The sequence below is a fragment of the Lepus europaeus genome, chromosome 19 (assembly GCF_033115175.1).
Source record: "Lepus europaeus isolate LE1 chromosome 19, mLepTim1.pri, whole genome shotgun sequence".
NCBI classification, from domain to species: domain Eukaryota; kingdom Metazoa; phylum Chordata; class Mammalia; order Lagomorpha; family Leporidae; genus Lepus; species Lepus europaeus.
This window is the reverse complement of record NC_084845.1, coordinates 3,672,586-3,698,734: the sequence shown is the minus strand read 5'-3', so window position 1 is coordinate 3,698,734 and position 26,149 is coordinate 3,672,586. Positions and strand designations below refer to the sequence as shown.

Here is a 26,149-nt window from a genome sequence, read left to right as displayed (position 1 = left end):
GCGGGCGTGGGACGTCATCAGCGCGCGCCGGCCGCTCGGGGAAGCTGCTAACTTGCTGCAAACGGTCGTGGTGCGCCGGGTGCGCAGGACGGGGCGGGGGGCGGCTCCTGGGGCTGGGGGACGAGTGGGGGAGGAGAAAGGCGGAGGTCCTACCGCGCTCCCCGCCCGGGGCCGGCCCTGGGGACCCCTCGGACGTTAGAGCTTGGGTTGATGGCGGGGAGGCAGGCTTAACCAGGTGGCTCCTCGCGGGGGTCCCGTGCCTGTGAGGCGCCCGGGCCTACTCTCGTGGGGCTGGGCTGCGGGGGTCCCGGCGGTGGGAAGGTGAGGGCTCGCGGAGGCCTGGAGGCGAGGACAGGGTTGTCAGGCTCGCCCGGAGGGTGGCGGGCTCTCGTGGGTCCGGGCTGGGGCTAGCGGGAGTGGCTGTCCTGGGCAGCCTGCGGCGGTGGGCTCGGTGAAGAGGGGGTGGGCGCTGGGGGCGGGACCCCTCCCAGGAGCGGGGGCCCAGGGGGCACAGTCCGAGGGGAAGCGCCTCCCCCGCAGGCCGCGGGATGTCTCTGGCGGACGAGCTCCTGGCCGACCTCGAAGAGGCGGCAGAAGAGGAAGAGGGTGGAAGCTACGGGGAGGAGGAGGAGGAGCCGGCCATCGAGGATGTGCAGGAGGAGGCGCAGCTGGATCTCTCGGGGGACTCGGTCAAGAGCATCGCCAAGCTATGGGACAGCAAGATGGTGAGAGCAGGGAGATGCGGGCGCCCCCCGGGAGCGGGGCTGGGGGCTCTGGTTCTGACTGTGCCCGGCTTCTCGCAGTTCGCGGAGATCATGATGAAGATCGAGGAGTACATCAACAAGCAGGCGAAGGCTGCGGAAGGTGCTGCCCCTCCCCGGCCGGCCCTGGCCCCTGCGTCCCGCCGGCTCTGCCTTCATCCCGGCCCAGCCCGCTTTTCCTCCTGAAGCCCCTGCATCCCAGGGCTGGTGTCTCTGACGTCCTCGCCCTGTGCCGAGCACCCTGCTTGCCGCTGGGCACACCTCAGGGCTTCCAAGCTCACGTGGGGCACGCACACGGCCTTTGCCACGTCCGTGAGACGCCTGATGTAGGACCTGACATCGGGGGCCTTTTCCCTCTAAGTTTCTTAAAAATCTTGACTCTCTTTTTCTATTCCTATGCTTTCTATTTTTTATCCTTGTGGGTTTTTTTTTTTTTCATTATTATTACTAAAAAAGCAGAGTTAGAGATGGAGAGAGCGAGCTTCTGTATGCTGCTTCACTCCCCAAATGACTGTAGCAGCCAGGGCTGGGAGCCAGGGACTCCATTTGGGTCTCCCACAGGGATGGCAGGGACCAGCCTTCACTGATTCCCGGGCGCGTTCGCAAGGAGCTGGGTCAGAAGCGGAGCAGCCGGGACTCGAACCTGTGTTCGTATGGGATGCTGGTGTTGTAGGTGGCGCTTTAACCCACTGCTACAATGCCAGCCTGTCCCTTACGTTTATCTAAGCAGGAGATGTTACTACTGTACGCTTTGGTAGATACAAGGTAGTGATAAAAGTAAATAACCTACTGTTATTACCTAAAACCTTTTCCCACTTCTGACATCAGGGCCCACTGGGTCAGCTGTTGAATACGCAGATCAGCTCGTGGGAGGGCTGTCCTGTTTCCGCCCCTTGCTCTTTGTCACCGAGGGCTCTTGGGTGGCAGTCACTGGCACCAGGAAGCGGGGCGGGGGGAGGGTGCTGGGCATGGGGGAGGGGGAGGGGGCCAAGAGTAGAGGCTCCGAGAAACTGGTTCCCCCTTCGCCTAGCGTTTCCCGGGTCCGTGCTCTCGAGACGCTCAGGATCTGGTGTGGGAGACAGGCGGGTCCCAGGCAGTTGTCGGAGGGGCTCAGGGTGGGACTGGTTGGCCCTGCCTCGAGGGTCCCTGAACCGGACTCTGGAGCCTGAGCACCTGCGCCAAGCAGAGAAGGAGCCCGGGAGCCGTGCCAGGCGCTTCTGCCTTCCGAGCCACAGGGAGGGACACTTCCCCAGGTCGGGCCGGCCAGGCCCAGCGTGGGGGGGGACATGGATGCACCGCGTCTCACAGCCTGGTGTCTGACAGGCAGCACCTGCACTGCTGGGGTGCGGGGGAGACCCCTCACCACCTGCCTTGCCCCCCGCCCCGCCTGCGAGGGGAAGGGTCCGAGGCACCTGAGCGGCAGGGTCTGCAGCCCCCTGCCAGCGTCTGGGCTCAGCTTCTGGCCGCGCCCTCGTCAGCCCCTCCCCCTGGTCCCCGCCTCCCCAGCCGTGGGCCCCAGGGGCAGGTGCGTTCGGACTGAGCCCCACACCCTGGCTTCCCCTCAGTGATGGGACCCGTGGAGGCGGCCCCCGAGTACCGGGTCATCGTGGATGCCAACAACCTGACGGTGGAGATCGAGAACGAGCTGAGTGAGTGCTGGGACGAGCCGGCCCTGTCTGGGACCCCAGGCCACCCTGCCCCGCTGGCCTCTCCCACACCCTGCCCGGGCCCGTGGGGGAGGGGGCGGTGCTGTAACGGCGTGGCTCACGTAGGGAGGGAGCTTTCCTCTCAGGGAGCCAGCAGTCCACGCCTGGTGTGGCGGCCCTATGCCATGGCACCCGGGCTCTTGCTGTTGTGTGGCTCTGTGGCTGGGACAAGGCGACCGCCCCACTTCAGCCAGCGCCTTCACGTCCCCACCAGCGAGGCCAGGAGGCAAAGAGGGGAATGAGCTGCCGGCCTTGCTCAGCCGGCAGCCGGGACAGGCTCTACCGAGACGCCGGCGGCTGAGTGCCGAGCACGAGGGGAGGCGGGTCCTGGGGAGAACCAGGGGCTCTGCCTGCGCCCTCCACAGCCGCCTGCACTGCCGTCCCCTGTAGACATCATCCACAAGTTCATCCGGGATAAGTACTCCAAGAGGTTCCCCGAGCTGGAGTCCCTGGTCCCCAACGCGCTGGACTACATCCGCACGGTCAAGGTGAGCGGAGAGAATGAGAGAATCGGGGTCCTGCCCCGCCCGCGTCCTGTCCCCGCCTGCCCGCTGCCGTCTGGGAGGGGCGGGCCCCTGCCGCTCACGAGGGAGATCCGGGCACCTTGACCCGGCCCAGCAGGCCCTCGGGCAGTGAACCCGCAGACGGAGGTCTGGTTCTCGCTCTGTCCCTCGGGTAAATAAGTGAGCGCCGAGGATCAGAAGAGGCGTGAGGGCTGCCGACGGGAGGAGCGGACAGAGACGGCGGCTCCATCATGGAGCCGGGGCAGGACATTCCCCCGGCTCCCCCGGACCCTCCTGAGGCCTCTCCTGTGCTTCCCCCCTGTGCACGCGGCGGGCGGCACTGGAGTCGCGCTCTGGGTCTGAACGAGCACCCGCGTGGAGGGTTGGGGAGGCAGCCGATACGCGCAGAGCCCCTGAGTAGGGATGACCGGGAGAAACCGGGGAGGGATTGGCAAGGCCGGGTCACGTCAGACCTTTAAGCTTCGGGTCAGAGGGGAGACGGGCAGGTCCAGATGGTGGCCGAGGGCAGCAGGTCGTGTCCCGCTTCAGGGTCAGCTGACGCAGAGCCGCTGCAATGCTGACCCACAGGAGCCCCAGCTCGCCCAGGGCCCCCACAAGGAGCCGCGCGGGCGCTGCCGCAGGGAGCCTTGCCGAGCCCCTACCCCCTCCCCCTCCCCGCCCCCAGGAGCTGGGCAACAGCCTGGACAAGTGCAAGAACAACGAGAACCTGCAGCAGATCCTGACCAACGCCACCATCATGGTCGTCAGCGTCACCGCCTCCACCACCCAGGGGTACGTGCGCCGTGGAAGGGAGGCCCCAGCCGGCGTGGGCGGGGAGGCGCTGGCGGAGAGCTGAGAAGACTGGGCGCGCGCCAGTCAGACGGCAGTCCCAGGAGGGCCGGGTCCCCCCGCAGGCAGCAGCTGTCGGAGGAGGAGCTGGAGCGGCTGGAGGAGGCCTGTGACATGGCGCTGGAGCTGAACGCCTCCAAGCACCGCATCTACGAGTATGTGGAGTCCCGGATGTCCTTCATCGCCCCCAACCTGTCCATCATCATCGGAGCGTCCACGGCCGCCAAGATCATGGGTGAGGCCCTGGGAAGTGGGGGCTCGGGCCCCGTGCCCCGTGTCTCCTGGCACAGAAGTGCAGGGCGGGGAGGGAGGCGCGGAGTCCAGCAGAGCCAGGAGGCTGCGTGGCCCTGCCCTGGAGCACGGGCAGCCTGCGAGTAGGAACCGGCGCTGTGGTCAGTTCTCTCGCAAGGCGGGGATGCCAGTGCTGGCATGCGCTCGAGTTCACTGGCAGGTGCCCCCGGGGCTCCTCCCCCTCGAGCAAGGGGTGTTGGGGGAGCAGCTGTGTTCCGTCACAGTAGCTGCCACAGCAGAGGCCGCCGGCAGACCCGCTGGCTCCAGGAGAGAGGGCCGCTCTCCCAGCTCGGGGCTGCTTTCTCCTGAGGCCTCTCCCTGAGCCACCTCGGGTCCCCTCCTCATCCCCTCCCTCCCCGGGCTGGGCCTGACCAGCCTCTCCCCCACCCCACCCCGCTGCAGGTGTGGCCGGCAGCGTGACCAGCCTCCCCTCCCTCTCCAGGCTGGGCCTAACCAACCTCTCCCCCACCCCACCCTGCTGCAGGCGTGGCCGGCGGCCTGACCAACCTCTCCAAGATGCCTGCCTGCAACATCATGCTGCTCGGTGCCCAGCGCAAGACGCTGTCCGGCTTCTCGTCGACCTCGGTGCTGCCCCACACCGGCTACATCTACCACAGCGACATCGTGCAGTCCCTGCCCCCAGTGAGCACGGCTGTGATCGGGGCCCGGAGAGAGGGTGGCCTGTGGTGTCAGAGCCGGGGGCTGGAGCACACAGCACTGGGGTGTGGTCCTGCGGGGCCATGCGCTCATAGGAGGCGGGAGCTCTCCTGGGACACGGGGCAGTGTGTGCCCGGGGTTGTGGCCAGGACTCAGGCCTGCAGCGCAAGGCCCGGTTTGCAAGTGCCCAGGTCTGCCGATGTGCCCGGAGGCCTTGCAGGGCCCGCTGGGGGCTGTGGATCATGCAGGCCAGGGTCCAGTTTCACAGGCGCTGGGGAGGGGTGCATGGGGCAGTTGCCGGCCTCGGGCTTCGGCTGTGCTGCCCACCTTGCCCCTGCCCCCCCTAGCGTCAGTCTCCCCCAGGGCTCCCCTGGAGACAGAGTCGTCTCACACAGGCTGATCTTGGCCCCATGCAGACCCAGCCCTTTCCCTCAGCTGTGTGGTCTTTCCTGCACGGCGGCAGAGAAGCGTCTGGGGAGCAGTGGTGAGGGCAGATCCACGCCCCCAGCAGGTTCACTTCCTTCTTCCATGGCAGCGGTGGCCATGGGCAAGTCCGTACGTCTGTCCCGATGGTCTTGCTCGGGCGTCCACCTCCGGGCTCAGAGGGGAAGTGCACTGGTTCAGAGGCGGGTGTCCCCATGGTCCCCACATGACAGCCACCACAGGGACGTGACGGTGAAAGCGCTGGGGGCGGGGTGGGGGACGCTCGGGGCTCACTGCCTGCCCACGGCCCTCATGGCTGGTGGTGTTTTCCTGCATGCTGGCGTCTCTGTGCTTTTACCGCCCATTGTAGAGATGTGGACACTGAGGCAGAGAGCCTCAGCGCCTTGTCCAGGGTCTGAGTCTCCCGGATTCCCACCCTCACTACCTTAAGCATCCTGGGCCCCTGGCTCCCTCGGGCTCCTCCTGTGGCACGAGGACTGATGGGAGCCAGAGCCGCTTGCAGGACAGATGGCCTGGCTGTCCCCGGTGCTGGCTCCTGTCCCTCGTGTGGACGGCGTTTCCTGGCCGCGTGCCTCGCCCCACCCTTCACTGTCCTCCAGTCCTCAGGCACCAGACGGGAACGGACCCCAGGGTGCCAGCAGGCCGCCCAGAATCCCAGGCCTGGAGCCCGGGCACTGCCCACTGCTGCCCGGAGCCAGGCCCTCCACAGGCCACGCCTGTGCCCGGTGGCTGAGGGCCCCTCCCTCCCGTGCTGTTCCAGGCCGAGACGCCACAGTGTGGCCCACATGGTGGCCGGGAACCTCAGTGTCCGCATGTTTTTTAGGAGGTTTTATTTATTTACTTGAGAGGCAGAGTTACAGACAGGCAGAGAGATCTCTCATTCACTGGTTCACTCCCCAAATGGCTGCCACGGCCAGAGCTGCACCGATCCAGAGCTAAGAGCCAGGAGCTTCTTCCGGGTCTCCCACGTGGGTGCAGGGGCCCAAGCACCTATGCCATCTTCCACCGCTTTCCAAGGCCACAGCAGAGAGCTGGCTTGTAAGTGGAGTAGCCAGGACTCAAACCAGACCCATACGGGATGCCGGCGCCACGCAGGCAGAGCCTTAGCCCACTACGCCACAGTGCGGCTGTGGGTTCACGTCTGCCAAGTGGGGGCAGTGACCGCAGCAGCCTGGCGCTGGAGCATCTGATGAGAGGGCTGTGTGCAGGGCGAGCCCGCACAGCCCGGGCTTCGGAACAGGCTGCAGGGCAAGCCCGCACAGCCCGGGCTTCGGAACAGGCTGCAGGGCGAGCCCGCACAGCCCGGGCTTCGGAACTGGGCGAGCCCGCACAGCCCGGGCTTGGAACAGGCTGTAGGGCGAGCACAGCCCGGGCTTGGAACAGGCTGCAGGGCGAGCCCGCACAGCCCGGGCTTGGAACAGGCTGCAGGGCGAGCCCGGACAGCCCGGGCTTGGAACAGGCTGCAGGGCGAGCCCGCACAGCCCGGGCTTCGGAACAGGCTGCAGGCGCTCCCCTGGGGACCTCCGCGTCCTCCTCTGGGCTCTGCCCTCAGCCACAGCGACCCCAGCACACGGCTCCTCCGACCCGGACCTCCTTTCCACGATGGGGGAGGGCAGGCAGGGAGTCACCTCTGGGGCTGTTGGGAGCAGGGGACCGTGAGTGTGTGTGTGTGTGTGAGAGAGAGAGAGAAGTCCTGAGTGTGAGTGTGTGAGAGGGTGAAGTCCGGAGAGTGTGTATGTGTGTGAGAGAGAAGTCCGGAGTGTGTGTGTGTGTGAGTGTATGAGAGTGAAATCCGAAGTGTGTGTGTGTGTTTGTGTGAGAGAGAAGTCCGGAGTGTGTGTGTGTGTGTGTGTGTGAGTGAGTGTGTGAGTGAAGCCCCCTCGCTGAGGAGCAGCCCAGTCTGTCTATCTGTCTGTCTGGCTCACAGACTCCGCGCCCCCTGCCATTGCTGTAGGATCTGCGGCGGAAAGCAGCCCGGCTGGTGGCCGCCAAGTGCACGCTGGCAGCCCGCGTGGACAGTTTCCACGAGAGCACGGAGGGGAAGGTGAGGCTCGCTCTGGGGCCCCAGCCGCAGGAGCACTGACTGATGGGGCACACACACCCCCTGCCCTGGCTTGAAGCTCTTGTCTGTCTGCAGAGCCAGCCAGGAGCCTCCCCGTCAGGGACCTCGTGACCCCATGGCGCCATCCCCACCCCACAATCCCAGCCACACCCCTCTTGCCTTGTGAGGTGACGTCAGCCGTTCTGGGCCAGGACCTGGGCCCTGCTGGCTGTGTGCTCTCGGCAGCTGCACCGGCCGTCCTGGGCATTGCTGTGTGCCGGCTCCCAGCCGCCACCCCTGCGCACACACACACAAAGCCCCGCCCCTGGGGCTCCCACTCTAGTGTGGGCTGGGGGCTGGGACGGCAGCCGGGTGACATTTGCCCCACAAATGCCAAGAGGACGAACAGCATCTGGGGTGTGAGGGGTCGGCGGGAGGGCTTCTCTGGCCAGGAAGTTCTGCCCTGCACCTGAGTGTAGTCAGCGTCAAGTCCCAGGGCCCTTGGGAAAGTCCAGGTGGGACGGTCGGTGCAGGCGGCCTGAGGCCAGAGCCCCCCCAGCCTCCGGGGGGCGAGGTGGTGACAGGGCGGGGCCGGGAGAGCAGCAGGCATCGCGGGTGTGAGCTGGACGGCCGGCCCGCCCACTGTCCAGGGCTGAGAGCTCGGGCCGAGCAGCAGCTTCAAAGGCACCCAAGAGCCGCCGAAGCCGTCGGGTGCTGCGGGCCGATGGCCCGTGGTGCAGCCGCCCCCGCCTCCCTGTCCCCCCCGCCCCAGGTGGGCTACGAACTGAAAGACGAGATAGAGCGCAAGTTCGACAAGTGGCAGGAGCCGCCCCCTGTGAAGCAGGTGAAGCCGCTGCCTGCGCCCCTCGATGGGCAGCGGAAGAAGCGAGGCGGCCGCAGGTGAGAGGCCTGGGGGGCGCTGGCGGGGGCCTCAGAGAGGAAGAGGCCGGAGCTCTCCGCCCACGCGTGCCCCGCCCGCCTTCCCAGGTACCGCAAGATGAAGGAGCGGCTGGGGCTCACGGAGATCCGGAAGCAGGCCAACCGCATGAGCTTCGGAGAGGTGGGCCCCGGCCCTCACCCAGGGCCCCCAGTCCTGCCCCGTCCCCGCCCCCTCACCCAGGGCCCCGCTGGCTCTCCCCTTCCGCTGCCCACCCTCACCAGGCTCCCAGGACCCAGGCCTGCCGGCCTCCCAGGCTCAGCCACACCCGCCCCCTGTGCTCTGAGCATCTTCCGGTCCTGCGTGGTGGGCTCAGTGCCCCCAGTGCTGGAACCTGTGCTGCCCTCGCACCCTCTCCCCCCCAAACATGAGAAAGGGCGCTGTGTGCTGAGGGCCCCCACCTGACTGCGGGTAACCCCCCCCCCCAGATTGAGGAGGACGCCTACCAGGAGGACCTGGGCTTCAGCCTGGGCCACCTGGGCAAGTCGGGCAGTGGGCGCGTGCGGCAGACGCAGGTGAACGAGGCTACCAAAGCCAGGATCTCCAAGACGCTGCAGGTATGGTGGGGCCCAGGCAGGGGCGGGGCTGAGGGATGGGGGGCGGGGCTGCCCCTTCACCCCATGCCCTCCCACCCACAGCGGACCCTGCAGAAGCAGAGCGTGGTGTATGGCGGGAAGTCGACCATCCGTGACCGCACCTCGGGCACGGCCTCCAGCGTGGCCTTCACGCCCCTGCAGGTACGGCTTGGGCCGCCCCCCACCAGGGCCTGCGGAGAGGGGGCAGCCGAGCTCCTTCCCTTTCCGCGTGAGGCAGGGGCACGATAGGGTCCCCCCTCCCCAGCCGTGTGGCCCTGGCACAGTAGGTGTGAGAAGGGGGAGCACAGACCAGCCCCAGACTGAGGTCTGGGGCTGCCCAGTTCCTGAGGATGGGCGGTCCAGGTGGTCACAAGAAAGCTGCCAGGTGGGCTTGGATTCCCACGCTCCCTTGCCCAGTCAGGGAGTGTCCACTGGGCGCCCACCAAGTCCCAGGGGTGTCGGCTCTGGGGAGGAGGTGAAGAGCAGAGGAGACAGCGTGGGTCGGTGGGACCGTGGGACACAGGCGCCCGGGCAGCGGGAGCAGGACCCAGAGGCCCTCGTGGGAAGAACCACTGAACCACTGCTGGGCGCAGCTTGGGCAGCTCCCTGGGGCTCTGTTCCCAGGCGGGATGTCGCCTGGGAACCTGTGAGGAAGGCAGAGCCTCGTCCAGGGGACCGTAGACTCCCAGGGACTGGGCCCAGCTGAAGCCTGGACACCCTCGGGAGGCTCGCTGGCGTCCCCACCCACCACGGTCCCCTCTGCCTCACCCGCGCAGGGCCTGGAGATCGTGAACCCACAGGCAGCCGAGAAGAAGGTGGCGGAGGCTAACCAGAAGTACTTCTCCAGCATGGCCGAGTTCCTCAAGGTCAAGGGCGAGAAGAGCGGCATCATGTCCACCTGAGGGGCTGCCCACTGAAGGGACACAGAGGCCCTGCCCTCATGCAGGGACTGGGGGCGGGGCCAGGAGCCTGCCCTGCCTGCCCTGGGCCCCGGTGTGTATATCGTCCAATCCAGGCAGGACCGGGAGGGGCCCTGGATGGCCGCCCGGCTCAGAGGCGCGGGGGCCTGGGCCGGCTCCCCCAGGGCCTGGATGGCCGCCCCGCTCCCGAGACACAGGGGCTTGCCCCATGCCTTTTTTTACTCTAGCTGCAGATGGTCTAGGGGAAGAGTACAATTAAAACACGTTTTGAGGTGTGGCCTGTGGAGCCTTCGTGTGTCAGACCCTGGGGCACCAAAGTTGGTGGCGGAGGTGGGGGGAGAACTTGGGCCCCCAGTGCAAGCCCGGCTCTGCCACTTTCTTCTGGGACCCCAGGCCACCTTGGACTGTGCCATGCCAACCCCACGGGTGCCAGGGCCCCGTGACTGGGGTTGGGTGGTGCTGAGCCAGCGAGGACCCTCATGGGTCCACCCCCAGGAGCACCCTCCTCCCACACCCTGGGTCCTCAGCGGCACCTTCACCTGGGCCGAGGGGGCAGCGTGGGCAGGCCCAGAGTGTGGCCAAGCCTGGTTTCCCGCGAAGGGCTAACCGCACCCACCCTGTCTGTGAGGCCGGGGCTTCTAGTTACCCTGGGGTGGGTGAAGACAGGAACCAGCGGGGAAGCGAGGTGTCTGTGTCTTCACAGCCCCCCCCCCCCCCCGCTTTCTCGCTGGGTCCTGTCTGAGATCTCCCCCTTCTCGCCCGGCTTCCCCATCACTGCATGTCTGGACCCAAGTCCCTCCCTCATTCCCAGTGGACCCCGCTGCCAATCTCTGACTCCTCCCTCAAGTCAGAGTCTGCCCCCTAGCAGGCACCTCTGGGTGGCTGAATGACCCCAGGCTGTGTAACTGCCCCCTGCTTGTATCCCCCCACCCTTCAGGTCAGCCCAGGTTGCTAGGGACCGCCCTAGCTGGTGGCTGTGAGCCGGCTGTGGCCCCCAGCCCTGGGGGTGGACAGGGTGTGGGTCGCGGGAGGGGCCGAGTCACTGCCTTCCCTGCAGTGCTAAGAGGCTTCGATCGCTCAGAATTACCTGGAGGGCTTGCTGAAGCCCCGCTGCTGAGCCCAGGTCCTGACTCAGTGGGTCTGAGGTGGGGCTCAAACTGTGCATCTCAAACAAGTTCAAAGTGACGTTTGTGCTGCACTTCCTGTTAGGTGGCTCCCCTGCCACCCCCACCACCGAGACGGCTTCCGGTGCTTTAGCTTGAGCCCCGCAGGTGGTTCTTGTGTGCAGCAGCCAGGTTTGAGAGCATCACTCTGGACCCGCCCCCATCACCACTCTGCAGGTCTCCCGCGCCCAGTCCCTCCCTCGGCCCAGGGCTCCTCTCTGGACCCCAGCAGGGGAGTACAAGCGACCCTCCCTGCACCTGCAGAATGGCTCAGTACTTGTTTGCTTCTCCCCCGGATTGATCTCACTCTTGCCCCACCTAGCGAGGAACCGAGCACCTCTGCCCTCCCCGCCCCGACCTTGTGTGTGGCTCCGGGCCAGCGCTTCCCGGTTCACGGAAGCTACAGCGCCTCGGATCATCCAGCACACCCGCGTGATCGCGAAAACGATGGTGGACGTGCACGGACCCGTCCCAGCAGGGATCCCGCGGGCAGTCCGCCCCAGGGAGAGACGGCGGACGGAGCTGGGAGCAGCGCTGAAGGCACAGGTGGACCGAAGGGCGCGATCTCCTCGCTGCCGTCCGCAGCGGCCCCAGGACGCTCGGGAGCCCGAGGCGACGGTCCCACCTCCCGGCTCGGAACCAGGCAGCGGCAGGGCAAAGCCCCACGCCTGCCCCTGGCCAGCCGTGCACCGTGCCAGCGGCCTCGGAGGCGCCACCTGGGCCGTTTCCCGAGGTGTGCCAATCAGAGGCACTTGGGAAAAGAAGATGCAACGGACAGGGCCAGGTCGCAGCGGGAAAGCGACGATGCGACCGAGACCTGCACCTGCAGGCCACACCCGCTGTCACACGCTCCCTGAACGGGTACCGCCTACTCTCGACGCCATTGGCCAGGCTGAGATGAATGCTAACAGACAGGACCAACGGGGCGAGAAGGGTGGGCTTTCCTGCCTGGCCCCTCCCCCTTGGCCCAGCGGCTGTTTTGATTGGCAGCTGATTCGGCTCGGCCCCCGCTTTGAAGGCACCTGTCTCTCATTAGGTACGCGGCCTTTAACGCCCACTCTCCATGCCTTCCTCCGCTTTCCCCACCCACCTCTAAGATCAACCAATGGCTTCAGGGCAGAGAATCCTCTCGCAACCAATTAAAAGCGACCCTAAACTTGACGGACGACTTCCCGCCCCTGATCAGCCTAGCTCCTCCCCGCGACAATGGGTGTGCAAGAGGAGGGGGTGGGCAAATCCAATCAGCACAACACATGCCTCCTGATTGACGCACGGCCCTCGCGCTGGCGTGTTGTGCCTTGAAGGCGGGAGGGAGGAGGCGGAGCGGGGAAGAAAACCTGAGCCAATCCTAGCAGATTGCGCGGGAGGCCAATCGAACGCCGCGCCTTGGTGCGACTGCCCAATCTGCGAGAGGGGGCCGGCTCATCCCTGCCAGAAACCAATAAGGAGCGTGCTACGGTCAAGAGCGACGTGCAGCAGGAAGCAATGACGGGCCTATATTCGGGGCACGGGGGCGGGTCGGCGCCAGAGACGAGAAGAGAGGAGGGGAGGCCTCCTCCGCCGCCGCCATCTTGGACCGGGCCCGGTCAGCTTCCGCGGAGCCATCGGCAGACGCCGCGGCCTCCCTTGAGCCCCGACCCCCGTCGTCAGAACAACCCCGGGCCCACTTCCCCCAGCCCCACTTCCCGCTTCGCGCCGCTATCGCGATAGCGCCCGGGCCCGGGGCGCGAGAAAAAGGCGGCGGGCGGGCGCTCGCCTCCCCCCCCGGCTATCGCGATACGCCTCTCCTCAGCGGCGGCGCCAGCTCCTGTGGTGAGAGCATCAGGCTCGACTGGGCGGACCCCTCCCCTGCCCTCCCCCGGCGCCTCGGCCGCCCCCCGCCCTGGCGACACCGCCGTCTGTCGCGACATGCCGCCGCCGCTGCCGCCGCTGTCGCGCGGGGCTCCGGGCGGCCGGGGGCGGCCGCTCCCTCAGTCCGGCCCGGACCCCCGCGGCGGGGCGCCCTCCCGGAGGGGTCGCGGGTGCGGGGCGCCCGGCCCGCCGCCTCGGGCTCGGCCCTGGCGCTGGGGGGCCCCGGCGGCGCGGGGGGGGCGCAGGCTCTGCGGGAGCCCCCAGCCCCGGGAAGGACACCGGCCCCTTCCGTGGGCAGCAGCCAAGTTTGCGCGGGGTCCCGGGACAGCCGGGCGGGATGTGGCTTCCGCCCTCGCGGGTCGCAGGGACCCGGGCCCGTGCTGGGCTCCCCTCTCGCGGGTAGACCCTGCCCTTGGGGAGGGGTCTTTGCACCGCAGCAGCCCCGGAAGGCGCTGCCTGGGCCGGCCTGCCCTCCTGGATACCGGTGTCGGCCGCTGTCCCGGGTGGGAGGGGTCCCCGCCAGCCCGGAGGCCTCGGAGCCGCGCGGGCGCGTTTGGCCCCTGTTCTCCCCTCCGCCTGTCATTTCTCCCCGGCGCCAGAGTGAGACCCTGTGTGGTCACTGCCGTGGGGACTGAAGCTGCCCTGGCCTCTCCTGTGCAGGGCGGGGGTCCTCAGACCCCTGGGGCTCGGGGTCGCCGGATCAGAGGGATCAGAGGGCTTTGGGACCAGGTCGTTCCGGACGGTGTGTGGTGGCGGCTTGCTGCCCGCACCCACTCGTCCCGGGGACCCGCCGAGGCGGGGGAGCTGCCCGGAGTGCTGGCCTTTGTTTTAGGCGTGCTCGTGGGGGGCCAGGCCTCCCTGCTGGACAGGGGGCCGGTGCTGCAGGAGAGCCCTGGTTGTCCGCGCGTCTCCCCGAGGCTGGGCCTTTTGGTGCGGGTTCCTGGGAAGCCGCCCTCCGTGGGCCAGCTCCGGCCTCTCTGGGCAGCTGCCCGCTCCATCCTGCTGCTGGGTGCCCCCCTCTGAGGGGTTGGGACGGGTGTGTGAGCTGGTGCCCACCTGCCCACTCTCCGGCATCCCTGCTGCCCGGGCCCGAGAGCTGCTGAGTGCTGGGGCTTGGAGCGCAGACTCACTTCCCGCTCTGTGCTGCAATGGGCTCCCCCGTCGGGATGTGCCCTGCTCCGTGTGCATGGCCTCGGGGACTCTGGTCTGGGGATGGCCTGCATGTGGCCCGCAGGTGACCCCGAGACTTCGGCTCCCTCGGATCTGAGGGGCCGCTGCCACCTGCCTCCGCCCACCATGGGCCCCGTGGGTGAGTGTCGGCTGGCCCTTGTCCTGAAGCCTGTGTGGGACAGCGGCCTCCGGGGTTAGGCGTGGAGACCCAGCCCCGCGCTGCACAGACGGGGCAGGGGGAAGCATTTCCAGGACTGTCCCAGGTGCCCCTCGTGGGACGCCTGCTGTGGCTCTCGCTCCCTGGGGCGGGGGTTCCTGCCCGTGGCAGGAGAGCGCGGGCACTGCCTGGCTCTTGCTTATCGGTCCTGGCGGCGGGGACCCCTTCCGGCAGCTCAGGCTCCTAAGCTAGCCCTCCCCGGGCTCCCTGGCGAGCTCGGAGGATGGCCGTCCCTGGACGAAAGGCCCTGGGAACTCCTTTCTGGCCTCAGGCCGCGGGTTGCCTGTGACTGCCCTGAGGGTGCAGACGCCCCCGGCTAAGGTTGGGCTGCCTGGTGGCTCCTGTTGCCCCAGTCCCCGCTGCCACTCCGTCGCGGGGTTCCTGTGAGCACAGAGCCCTGCCTCGCGGCCGAGGTAGGTTTTCACTCTCCTGCTTCGGTGAGATTTCGGTGTGACCCCAGCGCTAGCCCTCCTTGGGGTTTGGAGTGTGAGCTGCTCTTGGTTTTTGGGCTCTGCTCTGAGGCCCACTTGTGTGTGGTCCCAGCTGGGTCCATTTCCTCCCCCACGGCGCACGCGCAGACCCCGACATCAAGCCCAAGCGAGTGCTGGTCCCATTAGTTCCCCCAATGCGTCAGAAGTGGGGGACATCTGGTGGTCCCCAGGGCCGGTCCTGTTAGTCCCCCAACGTGTCTGAAAGGGGAGGCATCGCGTGGTCCCCAGGGCCGGTCCCGTTAGTCCCCCGACGTGTCCGAGGGAGGCATCGCGTGGTCCCCAGCGCCGGTCCTGTTGGTCCCCCGACGTGTCCAAGGGAGGCATCGCGTGGTCCCCAGGCCCAGTCCTGTTAGTCCCCCGATGTGTCAGAAGTAGGGGACATCTGGTGGTCCCCAGGGCCGGTCCTGTTGGTCCCCCGATGTGTCCGAGGGAGGCATCGCGTGGTCTCCAGGGCCAGCACCTTTGTCGCCGCATGCTGCGTGACTACCGTGCTCTGAAGGTCTTCGTTCGTCTTCTGGGGAGAAGGGGTTCCGTGCCCTAGGAATTTCCCACTTCCTGGTTGAAGGCCCACAAAAAGATCTCTGGACAGACCTCCAGCGTCTTCGCCGGGGCTCGTGCTGGGCGGCGGTGGGGGCAGGGCCCGGGCCTGGCTGCCACTTGGATGGAGCGCTCGTCTCCCCGACCCCATGCCCTGCTGCCCTGGCTGGCGGGTCGGCGCGGGCAGACGCTCACTCCTGCCTGTGTCTCCAGCAGCGTCCGTCTCCAAGGGAGTATGAAGAGAGTGCGTCTGTAGGGCCGGGAAGATGGCGGACAAGCGCAAACTCCAAGGTACGAGGCTGGGCGCCTGCTGCGCCGCGGCCGCTGGCCTGGGCCCCCCTCGGGCCGCTTGCTGCCTGGCAGGGCCCTCACCCGCCCTCCTCCGCCAGGTGAGATTGACCGCTGCCTCAAGAAGGTGTCCGAGGGCGTGGAGCAGTTTGAAGACATCTGGCAGAAGGTACGGGGCTGTGGCCAGGAGAGGGGCCGCGTGCTGGGTTCGGGCAGCGAGGTCCCGGCACCCAGGCTGCGGAGGAGGCAGACTGGACCTGTCCCCCCGCCGCGGGTCCTGCGCTGACCGCGAGTTCTCCACCCCTCAGCTCCACAATGCAGCCAACGCGAACCAGAAAGAAAAGTATGAGGCCGACCTGAAGAAGGAGATTAAGAAGCTGCAAGTGAGGGGCTGGGGCTGGACCTGCGTCCTGTGGGCGGAGGGGCCGGGCGTGGCCTGCTGGGCCCCGGGAGCAGAGGGTGCTGGAGGCCGACTGCTGCTCTCCCGTCTGCAGCGGCTAAGGGACCAGATCAAGACATGGGTGGCGTCCAACGAGATCAAGGACAAGAGGCAGCTCATCGACAACCGCAAGCTCATTGAGACGGTAGGAGCCCGGGCCCGGGGCCCCGGGGCAGGTGGCCAGGTTCCCGGACCGCAGAGGACTGAGAGCAGTCAGGCGCCCACCCCGAGGGAAGGCGGAGGCCGCTCCCTCCGCCTTCAAGAGCCCCTGCCGATTGCGCTCTCCACAGCAAATGGAGCGGTTCAAAGTTGTGGAACGAGAGACCAAAACCAAAGCTTATAGCAAGGAGGGCCTGGGCCTGGCCCAGAAGGTGGACCCTGCCCAGAAGGAGAAGGAAGAGGTTGGCCAGTGGCTCACGGTGAGCTGGGCAGAGAAGAGGAGGTGAGCGCGGGGGCCTGGCCCCAGCCCACCCAGGAGCTTGGCCCAACAGCCCGCCTCTCTCCCCAGAACACCATTGACACCCTCAACATGCAGGTGGACCAGTTTGAGAGTGAGGTGGAGTCCCTGTCCGTGCAGACGCGCAAGAAGAAGGGCGACAAGGATGTGAGTGGGGGGGCGGTCCGCACAGGGTGCGGTGCAGGGAGGAGGCGGGCAGGCTCTCAGCCCCTGGGTATGTGGGAAGAAGTGAGGCTGTCAGAGGAGTGGGAGCGAGGCTTCCTGGCCCTCAGAAGGCCCCAGGTCCTAAGGTGAGGTGGCCGTGTGGACAAGGCAGGACTCTGGGGGCCAGCAGGGAAGCTGCCCAGAGAAGGTGCTCTGGGGGTTGGATCCCAGAAAGGGGGCGTTTGTCTCGTGTCAGAGCAGAGGGGTACGACCTGCTGTTCTTGCTGGCCCAAGAGAGGCAGGGGGCCCAGGGCAGGTCCCCTGGGTGGCTGCAGGGCCGGGGCCAGAGTTGGGAACCAGAGGCTTGAAGTGGGGATCTGACAGCCAGGCTGTCAGCGCCTGAAGGGCTTGTGTGCCCCGCCCTGCCCAGAGGACAGCACTGGGCTTCTGAACCTGGGCTCCCGGCCGGGGAGCGGGCGGGGCTGGGGGTGGTAAGACCCCACGTGGAGGGGGCCAGGGTGACTGCACAGGCTCCTAGGGGCCAGGCGCGGGGCTGGCGCGGGCCTCTGGGCGTCCAGGGAGTGCTGGGTTCAGAGGGGGTCTGGAGAGAGCAGTGGGGCCCCTGGGATGTCGGGCCTTGCTCAGGGAGGGGCTGGAGCGGGAGGGGTTCTGCGGGGCAGGGTGGGCGGCCCTCGGCAGCCCCTGAGCCTGGCCCTGGGCTCGCCAGCAGAAGCAGGACCGGATCGAGGGCTTGAAGCGGCACATCGAGAAGCACCGCTACCACGTGCGCATGCTGGAGACCATCCTGCGCATGCTGGACAACGACTCCATCCTCGTGGACGCCATCCGCAAGATCAAGGACGACGTGGAGTACTACGTCGACTCGTCCCAGGACCCCGACTTCGAGGAGAACGAGTTCCTCTACGACGACCTGGACCTCGAGGACATTCGTGAGGCCTGGGGTCGCCCTGCGGGAGCAGGGTCGGGCCCGCTCCTGCCCCAGCCAGCTAAGCACACGCCTCCCTGTCCCCACAGCACAGGCGCTGGTCGCCACCTCCCCCCCCAGCCACAGCCACATGGAGGATGAGATCTTCAACCAGTCCAGCAGCACGCCCACCTCGACCACCTCCAGCTCGCCCATCCCGCCCAGCCCGGCCAACTGCACCACGGTGAGGCCCCGGGCACTGGCCTGGCCCAGGGGTCTAGGCTATGGGGTGGCTGAGGAGCCTCTGTGCTTCTGGGTCCTGGACCCTCGGGGGGCAGACAGGTGGATTCTGGGGAGCCCGGCTGTGGGCGCTGTCTCCGGGAGCTGAGGGCCAGGCCAGGTAGGCGCAGGGGCCCGGAGGGTCAGAGGTTTCAGAGACTGGACTCTGAGGCCCCGAGGTCACTCAGCAGCCCGACTCCGCCTCCCCCTCAGGAGAACTCGGAAGACGATAAGAAGAGGGGACGCTCGACAGATAGTGAAGTGAGCCAGGTAGGTCCGAGCCCCCCTACTCCGTGCTGCCCACAGGCTGGCTGGGCCCAAGACGCAGAGCGGGGGCGACGGCAGCACATGCCGGGGGTTTCGGAGGAGGGCTGCAGCGGCTGGGGCAGGGGTCCAGGCAGCGTGGCGAGGTGAGGCCAGCCGGGTCCAGGGCCTGGGGCTGCCTGGCTGAGGGGTCAGAAGACCAAAGGGGCCTGTGTGGTGCCGAGGGGTTGCACCAGCCCTGGCCAGCATAGCCTGGTGCAGTCTCAAAGGAGAGGAGCACACTGTGGGACGCGGTGCTGGGCAGGGAGGGTTGGGCCTGTGCCCCACTGAGGCTGACGGGGAGGGAAGTCCTGGAGGAGAGAGCAGGCTGCTGAGTGGCAGAGGAGGGGGCCCGCAGGCAGACTCCCCCGGCCCCCACTGCCCAGCCGTGGTCCTAGGGAGGGAGGGTTGGGCCTGTGCCCCACTGAGGCTGACGGGGAGGGAAGTCCTGGAGGAGAGAGCAGGCTGCTGAGTGGCAGAGGAGGGGGCCCGCAGGCAGACTCCCCCGGCCCCCACTGCCCAGCCGTGGTCCTAGGGAGGAAGGGGTGGCCGGTCCCCGGCTCTTGAGTGTGGGGTGCCTGCGGGGTACTCATGGCGAGCAGCGGCCCAGGGTGTCTGCTGGTGGTGTGACTGCCGTGGGGAGGCCCTGGCGCTCCCGTGTAGAGAGCTGGTCGCCTAGGGCCCCGCAGAGGCTCCAGTGACGTTTAGCACGGTCCGACTCCCAGCCACTCCCCGCCCTCCCCCGTGGATGTTAGGCTGCTGGGAGTTCCCCACTGGTGCCTGCGGGCTGACTGCGTGGCACCCGGGGGGGTCCAGGAGGGACTGGGCAGGTTGGAAGTAAACGTGGGTGTGTGAAGCACGAATGTGATTGGAGCCAGGAGGGTGGGGTCAGCAAGGCCACGTGGAAGCTGGTGGGCTTGGCCAGAGGGGAGCTGCTGCCCCTGGTCTTGACCTCTGTCCTCTCCCCCCGTGCAGTCTCCAGCCAAAAACGGCTCCAAGCCTGTCCACAGCAACCAGCATCCTCAGTCCCCAGCTGTGCCGCCCACCTACTCCTCCGGGCCCCCGCCTGCTGCTTCTGCCTTGACCACTGCCCCTGGCAACAACGGGGCCCCCACCCCAGCAGCACCTCCAAGCGCCCTGGGTCCCAAGGCCAGTCCAGCTCCCAGCCACAACTCGGGTACTCCCGCCCCCTATGCCCAGGCAGTGGCCCCCTCGGCCCCCAGCGGGCCCAGCTCCTCCCAGCCCCGGCCCCCCAGCGTGCAGCCGAGCGGGGGAGGCGGTGGAGGTGGCGGCGGCGGCGGCAGCAGCGGCAGCAATAGCAGCGCCGGTGGAGGCTCTGGGAAGCAGAACGGCGCCACCAGTAAGTGGGGCAGGGGCGTGGGCTGCGGGCAGGGTGGGCAGCAGCCCCCAGCTCCTTTCGAGCCGCTCCTCCTCCCACAGGCTATAGCTCGGTCGTGGCAGACAGCCCTGCAGAGGTGGCCCTGGGCAGCAGCGGGGGCAGCAGTGCCAGCAGCCAGGCCCTGGGCGCCCCCTCGGGCCCCCACAACCCACCGCCCAGCACCTCGTGAGTGTCCTGGCCCCTGTGGAGGTGGGCGGTGGGTGGTAGCAAGTGGCACCCCTGCGGCCCGTCTGCCCGCCTGTCTCCTTGCCCGGGACGTGTGTGCACAGCCCTTGGCCTTTAGCACACTCGTGAGTGTGCCCTCTACACTCCTCGCCCCACTTCTGGGGGGGCCGCTGTCCCCTTTTCCACAATGAAATGCGCCACAGCCCTCCTCCCTCCCCAGCCCCCCAGATCCACGGGTCAGAGCATTCCATGGGGTCTGCCCGTCTCCCAGAGAAAATGGTCGCACTTCTGCAGGGGAGGGGCCGCCCCTCCTGCGAGCTGTGTGGCCTCTGTCAAGTCCCCGAGCTCCCCAGGCCGCCTGCCTTTCTGATAAGCAGTGATGCCAGGGTGGTGGTCTGAGTCCGTGTCCCTCCCCCCACTTCCAGGAAGGAGCCCAGTGCAGCAGCCGCAGCAGGTGCTGGGGGCGTGGCCCCAGGCTCAGGGAACACTTCGGGGGGACCCAGCCTCCTGGTGCCACTGCCTGTGAACCCCCCCAGCTCCCCGACGCCCAGCTTCAGTGAGGCCAAGGCAGCCAGTGCTCTGCTCAATGGGCCTCCGCAGTTCACCACCACCCCGGAAATCAAGGTGGGTTCTGGGGGAGCCTGGGTCTCTGTCCTGGCCCAGCTGTCCTGGCTCCACAGGGTTCCTGTGCCGCCGCCTCCAACCTGGTCTTTTTTCTGGGGCTTTCTGTGTACCCTCGCCCTGACAGCTGGGCTCTCCTGCACCGCGGCTCCAGCCCCCATCCTGTCCTCGTGTCTTCTCACAAGACGCACGGGGCTCTGCTCCGCGTGACCTGTCCCTGCCTCAGAAGCCATGGCAGCCAGGAAGCACTGCCATCAGCTCTGGGCCACTGGCGGCTGATGGTGCAGCCTCTGTTGGAGGACTGGAGAGGGGCCAGCGCTGAAGCCGAGGCTGTGCGGGGTGGTGCGGGCTGAGGGCCGCAGACGGCACCCACGCTAGCGGGGCTGGGGCAGGGGCTGTGTCCCTCGCTCTCAGGGTTCAGTGTCACCTCCGCTTCCTGGGGGGACGTGTCAGAGGCCGTAGGTGGAAAAGGCATGGCATGTGGGCTTTTCTGAAAGAGGAAAAAGCCTTGAGATTCTCAGGGGGGGTCCACAGCTCTGGGGAAGGAAAAAAGGAGCCAGTGCAGTGGGTGAGGGGCAGCCTTAGCGAGAGTGTGTGTGGGAAAGGGCGGACAACCCCACAGGGCCCCACCCAGGGGAGCGATGTGCAGAGAGAGGTCTCCCATCTGCTGGTTCACTTCCCAGAGCTGGGCCAGGCCAGAGCCAGCAGCCCCATCCAGGTCTCCCATGTGGGTGCAGGGGCCCAAGCCCTTGGACCGTCCTCTGCTGCCTTCCCGGGTGCAGCAGCAGGGAGCCCATGCAGGATGCCGGCTGCCCTGTCATGCGTGGGCCGAGAGGCAGCTGGGACTGCACGCAGCAGAACCGCTCAGGACAGCAGGCTGGGGGCTGCTGCCCCGGTGGCGACGCTGTGGGTACCTAGGCAGTGGAGCGGGTGTTCTCAGAGCCAGTGGCTGTCCTTGGAGGAGGGCGTGGTGTTGCTGTGTGACCCCTGCACAGTGCTGTTCTCTGCGCTGGGTCCTGAACTTGTGATTTCACGGTGTGTGGGAGCCCATGGCACCAGATGTGGGGCTGGGGGCTGCAGGGCACAGCCGGAGCCCTCACGGAGAGGTGGGCGAGAGCACTCGGGGCCTGGGCACGCTGTGCGCCTCACCCCAGCCCAGGGCTCTGCCACAGGCGCTTAGGCCAGCTCCTTCTTGCCCTGCCCCTCCAGGCCCCCGAGCCTCTGAGCTCCCTGAAGTCCATGGCGGAGCGGGCGGCCATCAGCTCCGGCATCGAGGACCCTGTGCCAACGCTGCACCTGACCGAGCGAGGTGAGGGTCAGGAGGGTGGGGGGCAGCTGGAGGAGCAGGCCGGCCTCGCCACCTCACCAAGGGCCCCTCTCCACAGACCTCATCCTGAGCGGCACGTCCGCGCCTCCAGCCTCGGCCCAGCCGCCCCTGCAGCTGTCAGAGGTGAACATACCGCTGTCGCTGGGCGTGTGTCCCCTGGGGCCCGTGCCCCTCACCAAGGAGCAGCTCTACCAGCAAGCCATGGAGGAGGCCGCCTGGCACCACATGCCCCACCCCTCCGACTCGGAGCGCATCCGGTGAGGGCCAGGCCGAGGGAGGCGGCAGCAGAGTGGCCCAGGGCTCCACAGGAGGTGGGCTCGGCCTTGACAGCCCTGCTGCTCCCACAGGCAGTACCTCCCCAGGAACCCCTGCCCGACGCCCCCCTACCACCACCAGATGCCGCCCCCACACTCGGACACCGTGGAGTTCTACCAGCGCCTGTCCACAGAGACGCTCTTCTTCATCTTCTACTACCTGGAGGTACGGCAGGGGCCCCTGCAGGCGGGAGGGGCGAGGTGGGTGCCCTTCTGTGGCCCCAGGGACCGCACCCCCCTCCTGGGGCCACACCTGTCCCTACTCCAGCCCCCTGTGGAACACCTGGGCTGTTGGCCACTCTGTGGCCCGTCCCAGGCCCTTTCACCTCGCCCCCCTGCTCTGCCCTTGAGGCCAGTCGGTGCCCCTGGAGCCCTGTCCCCTGCTTAGAAGTTCTCTATGGCGCCCCCTCTTGGCTCTCCCACGCTAGCTTCTCTTCAAGCCACTCCCACCTCCCCGCCTCTCTTCTGAGCAGCAGTGGTTCTGCACCCCCACCTGTGGTCTGCAGCAGGGCCTGGGCCTGCCCCAGCCCCCGGGCCCCTGCTGGGCAGCCCCTGACCGCTCCCTCCCCCAGGGCACTAAGGCGCAGTACCTGGCAGCCAAGGCCCTGAAGAAGCAGTCGTGGCGATTCCACACCAAGTATATGATGTGGTTCCAGAGGCACGAGGAGCCCAAGACCATCACCGACGAGTTTGAGCAGGTGAGGGTCCCGGCCGGCTGCCCCTCCGCTCGGCCCAGCGCCACGCTCCCCCCGGCTCCTGTCTGCCCCCCTCCCTGCCCCGAGCATGGGCGCGGCTGGCTCTCTCAGTTTCTGGTGCTGTGTCGCCGTGACAGCCCCTCCCCTCCGTTCCCCAGCACCCAGCAGAGCGGGGGCTCGGCAGACCCTCCGTGGGGAGCTGCTTAAAATGGCCTTCTCACGTTTTAATCATTCACTGACTGGAAACGCCCGCCTCTCCCGCACCCTGGAGCCGGCTCCTGGGGGGGGACCGCGGGCACGTCCCCTGAACCCGTCTCGCCGTCCCTCCCTGTAAACCTAGTGGGTGTCAGGACCCGCTACGCCGCTGTTATGAGGATTAAATGAGTTGACAACGTGTAAGTAGCAGTGGTGCCTGCTCCGTGCCCAGCGTCATGGGCGTCCGTGGTCCAGCTGCTGAGCTGAGTTGCTGCGCTCCCGTGGTGTCCCCCGGCGCCACCTCGTGGTGGTGCCGTGTTAGGTCCTCGACTGGCCTACCTGTGCCGCCCTGGTAGCCAGTCGGGCCATTCCAGGGCCTCTCGCCGTGCCACATCGCGCCGTCACCCAGAACATGTCTGTCCCTGCCCACTGCTCGGCTCAGGCTCCGAGCCATCCGTCCCAGACCAGTGGTGGCACCTGTGCCTCGAGGCCTCTCGTCCCATCCACCAGCCCTGAGGACAGTCCCCTGCTGCTGGCCCGGCCCACTCACCGACCACCTTCTCCCCGGCCAGGGCACCTACATCTACTTTGACTACGAGAAGTGGGGCCAGCGGAAGAAGGAAGGCTTCACCTTCGAGTACCGCTACCTGGAGGACCGGGACCTCCAGTGACACCGGCCCCACCCGCCCCGCATGCTGACCCCGGTCCTGGAGCATCCCCTCCCCCAGGAAGCCGGGAGGGGCCGGGAGGCTTTCTCTTCCTCTCAGCCCCACCCTGGGGACCCAGGGGTGAGGGCTGCCCCCTCCCCTCCCCAGTGAGGGACATTTTTTGGTAAACGTATTTTCATTTTGGAAAATATTTATGAATAAATAGTTTTATATGACGGCTGGCAGCAGCCTCTCCTGCACCCCTCAGGAGTTGGGGGTGAGGTGGGGGTCGCGACCGCGGGGGCGCCGGGCCAGCTGGGGGTGGAACTGGGAGTTGTACCGCCGCCGCCGGTCGTCCAGCTCCTCCTCTTCTGTCTGACCCTGCCCGGGGGCCTGGCCGCGCACCTGGGCCAGCAGGGCTTCGGCCCGAGCCCTCTCGGCTGCCTCCCGCCGGAGACGCTCAGCTCGAAGCTGCTCCAGGGATGGGGGTCTGGGGGAGAGAGGTCGGTCAGAGAGCCAGGCGGGGAGACCCCTTCCTCAGCCACCTGCCCACAGCTCGTCCCCCGTGCGTTCGGGACACGCAGGTGACTGCTGACCTAGGTGCAGTGGGCTGAGGCCCCCAGCGAGCGCCACCTGCTACCACACAGCAGATGCAATGGAGACAGGCGTGTGTGGGGGCGGGCTTGGTGCACACAGGCCCCCGCTCTGTCCAGCCGCCCGGACCAGGGCTCCCGTGGGACCCGCGTGGCCCCGGCCATGCCCGGGGTCTGCCTCCCTCCTTACCCCGGGGGCCGCGGTTTCGGCCGTCCCTCCTTCCTCTCCTTGCCGCCCGGGCCGTCCCTGTCGCCGCTGTGCCTCTTCCCCAGGTGCTTCTGCATCTCCCGCAGGGGGTCCAGGCGGCTCTTGAGCTTCTCATCGGGGGCTGGGCCGGCTGGGGGGGCCTCTCGCCCCGGAGGGAGCTGGTACCAGGGGGGCTGCGTCTGGGCCTCTGCCGCACTCTGGCCCAGGTACGTCAGGATGCCCAGCGCTCGCTCTCGCCGCTCCTGAGGGCAGCGAAGAGCGGGGATCTCAGGCCAGCACCTGTCACCGGCCGTGGCGGGGACGCCCGGACCAGCCCAGGGCCCGCTTCAGAGTAGAGGCAGAGCTGGGGGGAGGCTCGGAGAAGTGAGCAGCAGGCGGGGCCGCCCCGGGCCCGGCTCACCTTCTCCTGCCGCTGTTCCTCCTCGTGCTCCTTGTTGCCACCGGCTGCCTTCCCGTCCTCCAGCAGCCCCCGCAGCAGGTCCACCGGGCCGGCGCTCGGGGCACCCGCCTCGGGCTCGGGCAGCGCCTGCTGGCGCCTGGCCTTCTTCCGCAGGAACTCTGTGCGGGCCTGGGGGGAGAGCAGCTTGTCAGTCGGGAGCAGCTCCTGGGGGCATGGGCTGGTGCTGACCACGGCTCGGCCACCCTTCCGGGAGCGAGCCAAGGGTTAGGGAGGACGCGGGGAGAGAGGAGGCCCTGGCTGGGACCAAGGGCTGCCAGCTGGGGCAGGTGCCTGGCCACGACCCGCTGTGAGCAGTCGCAGCTAACCAGCCACTCCTGCTGCTGACGCCGCACTCCTGGGCGTGGCCGGGCCCGGGCTGCAGCCTGGGGGTGAACCCGCAGTTGGCAGCGGTGACTGGGTCTGGGTCACCCCCCGCTTTCAAATAAAATAACCTTTAAAGACTGCTACAGGGGGCCGGTGCTGTGGGAGAGGGGGTAAAGCCACCACCCCACGTGGCCACCGGTTCGAGACCCCGATGTTCTACTTCTGATCCAGCTCTGCTGTGGCCTGGGAAAGCAGCGGAAGATGGTCCAGGTGCTTGGGCCCCTGCACCTGCGTGGGAGACCAGGAAGAGGCTCTGGGCCCCTGGGTGTGGCCTGGCCCAGCCCTGACCACTGTGGCCACTTGGGGAGTGAACCAGCGGATGGAAGACCGCCCTCTCCCATCTCTTAACTCCGCCTTTCAAGACCATTACAGGGGCCCGCGTTGCGCCTGGCAGGTTAAGCCACCGCCGCGGGCACGGGTTCGAGTCCCGGCTGCTCCACTTGCAGTCCAAGTGCTTGGGCCCCGGCACCCACGCCCGCACGGGGGTTCTGGAAGCAGCCACCCGAGGTGTGAACCAGCAGGTGCAAGGCCGTCCTCCCTCCCAACTTTCAAATACACATGAAAAAACAAGAAGCCACGCGGAAACGGGGCCAGCGTTCCGTGAGGCGCTGGGTTAGAGCCCGGGCTGCCCGAGGCCCCGGGAGACCCGGCCACTGCGGGGCACCTCGCCGCCCGTCTCCCTGCCTGTCAGATGAAAGCAAATTCCAAACCCCGAGACCCAAGCCACCTCGGGCCCCGCCGCGCCCGTACGGGGCGAGGCCCCGGACACCGCCGCCCACACCCCCGGCCGCCCCGCGCCTGCGCAACGCCGCCGCCTCCGCCCGGCCGGGCCCGCGGCGTACCTCCTGCTGCGCGAGCAGCACCCTCCGCTCCCGCTCCTTCGCCTCCTCCCTGGCCTGGGCCTCGTCCCGCCGCACGCGGGCCACATTGTCCTTGTTCCGAACGTGCCAGCTCTTCTTGGGCAAGATATTCATGGCGCCGTGGCCGTCCGCGGACTTGCAGTCCCGCCTCCCGCCACTTCCGATTGGCGTGGGGCGCGCCCCCTTCCGGTTGTCCCTGCCACGCCTACGGGTCCGCTCTGGCCTGTGATTACCACGCCCCCGCCGGGCCGGCGGAGAGATGATTGGCTGAGACGCTCTCTATCACAGCGAATCCCTGGCGTTTGACGCTTGGTGTTGCCTAGCGACCGCTATTAAAGCTTGTAGTCAATCACA

General features: G+C 67.7%; 3 protein-coding genes across 7 annotated transcripts; 2 read left to right on the top strand and 1 right to left on the bottom strand.

Annotated features, from left to right (window-relative positions):
- Positions 1-10: 10 nt before the first annotated feature.
- On the top strand, positions 11-9,956 carry PRPF31 (pre-mRNA processing factor 31). Of its 3 annotated transcripts, none has more exons than XM_062177686.1 (14): positions 11-70; positions 541-725; positions 804-864; positions 2,327-2,410; positions 2,858-2,955; positions 3,656-3,762; positions 3,885-4,054; positions 4,595-4,752; positions 7,166-7,255; positions 8,025-8,152; positions 8,240-8,312; positions 8,618-8,746; positions 8,828-8,926; positions 9,541-9,956. In XM_062177686.1, exons 2-14 carry the CDS (start codon positions 549-551, stop codon positions 9,664-9,666), a joined length of 1,500 nt encoding a protein of 499 aa, XP_062033670.1. In that variant the 5' UTR covers positions 11-70; positions 541-548; the 3' UTR covers positions 9,667-9,956. The 3 variants fall into 3 exon arrangements, with proteins under 3 accessions (XP_062033670.1, XP_062033669.1, XP_062033668.1); XM_062177685.1 differs by having other exon boundaries at positions 11-79; XM_062177684.1 differs by lacking the exon at positions 11-70 and adding an exon at positions 151-321.
- A 2,441-nt stretch (positions 9,957-12,397) lies between these two features.
- Positions 12,398-23,542, top strand: CNOT3 (CCR4-NOT transcription complex subunit 3). 3 transcript variants are annotated; one of them, XM_062177677.1, is made up of 18 exons: positions 12,398-12,659; positions 15,330-15,404; positions 15,503-15,570; positions 15,710-15,784; positions 15,896-15,985; positions 16,131-16,259; positions 16,349-16,444; positions 17,169-17,391; positions 17,477-17,610; positions 17,859-17,915; positions 18,924-19,308; positions 19,389-19,512; positions 19,938-20,136; positions 21,343-21,442; positions 21,519-21,717; positions 21,808-21,940; positions 22,347-22,472; positions 23,237-23,542. In XM_062177677.1, exons 2-18 carry the CDS (start codon positions 15,380-15,382, stop codon positions 23,333-23,335), a joined length of 2,262 nt encoding a protein of 753 aa, XP_062033661.1. In that variant the 5' UTR covers positions 12,398-12,659; positions 15,330-15,379; the 3' UTR covers positions 23,336-23,542. The 3 variants fall into 3 exon arrangements, with proteins under 3 accessions (XP_062033661.1, XP_062033660.1, XP_062033662.1); XM_062177676.1 differs by having other exon boundaries at positions 15,327-15,404; XM_062177678.1 differs by having other exon boundaries at positions 15,327-15,404; positions 17,172-17,391; positions 23,237-23,541.
- On the bottom strand, positions 23,503-25,910 carry LENG1 (leukocyte receptor cluster member 1). Its single transcript, XM_062177715.1, has 4 exons — positions 25,778-25,910; positions 24,513-24,680; positions 24,095-24,354; positions 23,503-23,801 (listed from the first exon to the last, which is right to left on the bottom strand). The coding sequence occupies exons 1-4, from the start codon at positions 25,907-25,909 to the stop codon at positions 23,576-23,578; spliced, it is 786 nt and encodes a 261-aa protein (XP_062033699.1). The 5' UTR covers position 25,910; the 3' UTR covers positions 23,503-23,575.
- Positions 25,911-26,149: the final 239 nt, after the last annotated feature.

Coding starts and splice junctions, on each gene's coding strand:
- PRPF31 (XM_062177686.1), top strand. CDS start 549: ATGTCTCTGGCGGACGAGCTCCTGGCCGACCTCGAAGAGGCGGCAGAA. Junction 7,256..8,024: donor ACGAGAGCACGGAGGGGAAG/GTGAGGCTCGCT, acceptor CCCCCGCCCCAG/GTGGGCTACGAACTGAAAGA. Junction 8,153..8,239: donor AAGAAGCGAGGCGGCCGCAG/GTGAGAGGCCTG, acceptor CCGCCTTCCCAG/GTACCGCAAGATGAAGGAGC.
- CNOT3 (XM_062177677.1), top strand. CDS start 15,380: ATGGCGGACAAGCGCAAACTCCAAG. Junction 21,443..21,518: donor GCTGCACCTGACCGAGCGAG/GTGAGGGTCAGG, acceptor CCCTCTCCACAG/ACCTCATCCTGAGCGGCACG. Junction 21,941..22,346: donor TCATCTTCTACTACCTGGAG/GTACGGCAGGGG, acceptor TCCCTCCCCCAG/GGCACTAAGGCGCAGTACCT.
- LENG1 (XM_062177715.1), bottom strand. CDS start 25,909: ATGAATATCTTGCCCAAGAAGAGCTGGCACGTTCGGAACAAGGACAAT. Junction 24,355..24,512: donor AGGAACAGCGGCAGGAGAAG/GTGAGCCGGGCC, acceptor CGCTGCCCTCAG/GAGCGGCGAGAGCGAGCGCT. Junction 23,802..24,094: donor CCGAAACCGCGGCCCCCGGG/GTAAGGAGGGAG, acceptor TCTCTCCCCCAG/ACCCCCATCCCTGGAGCAGC.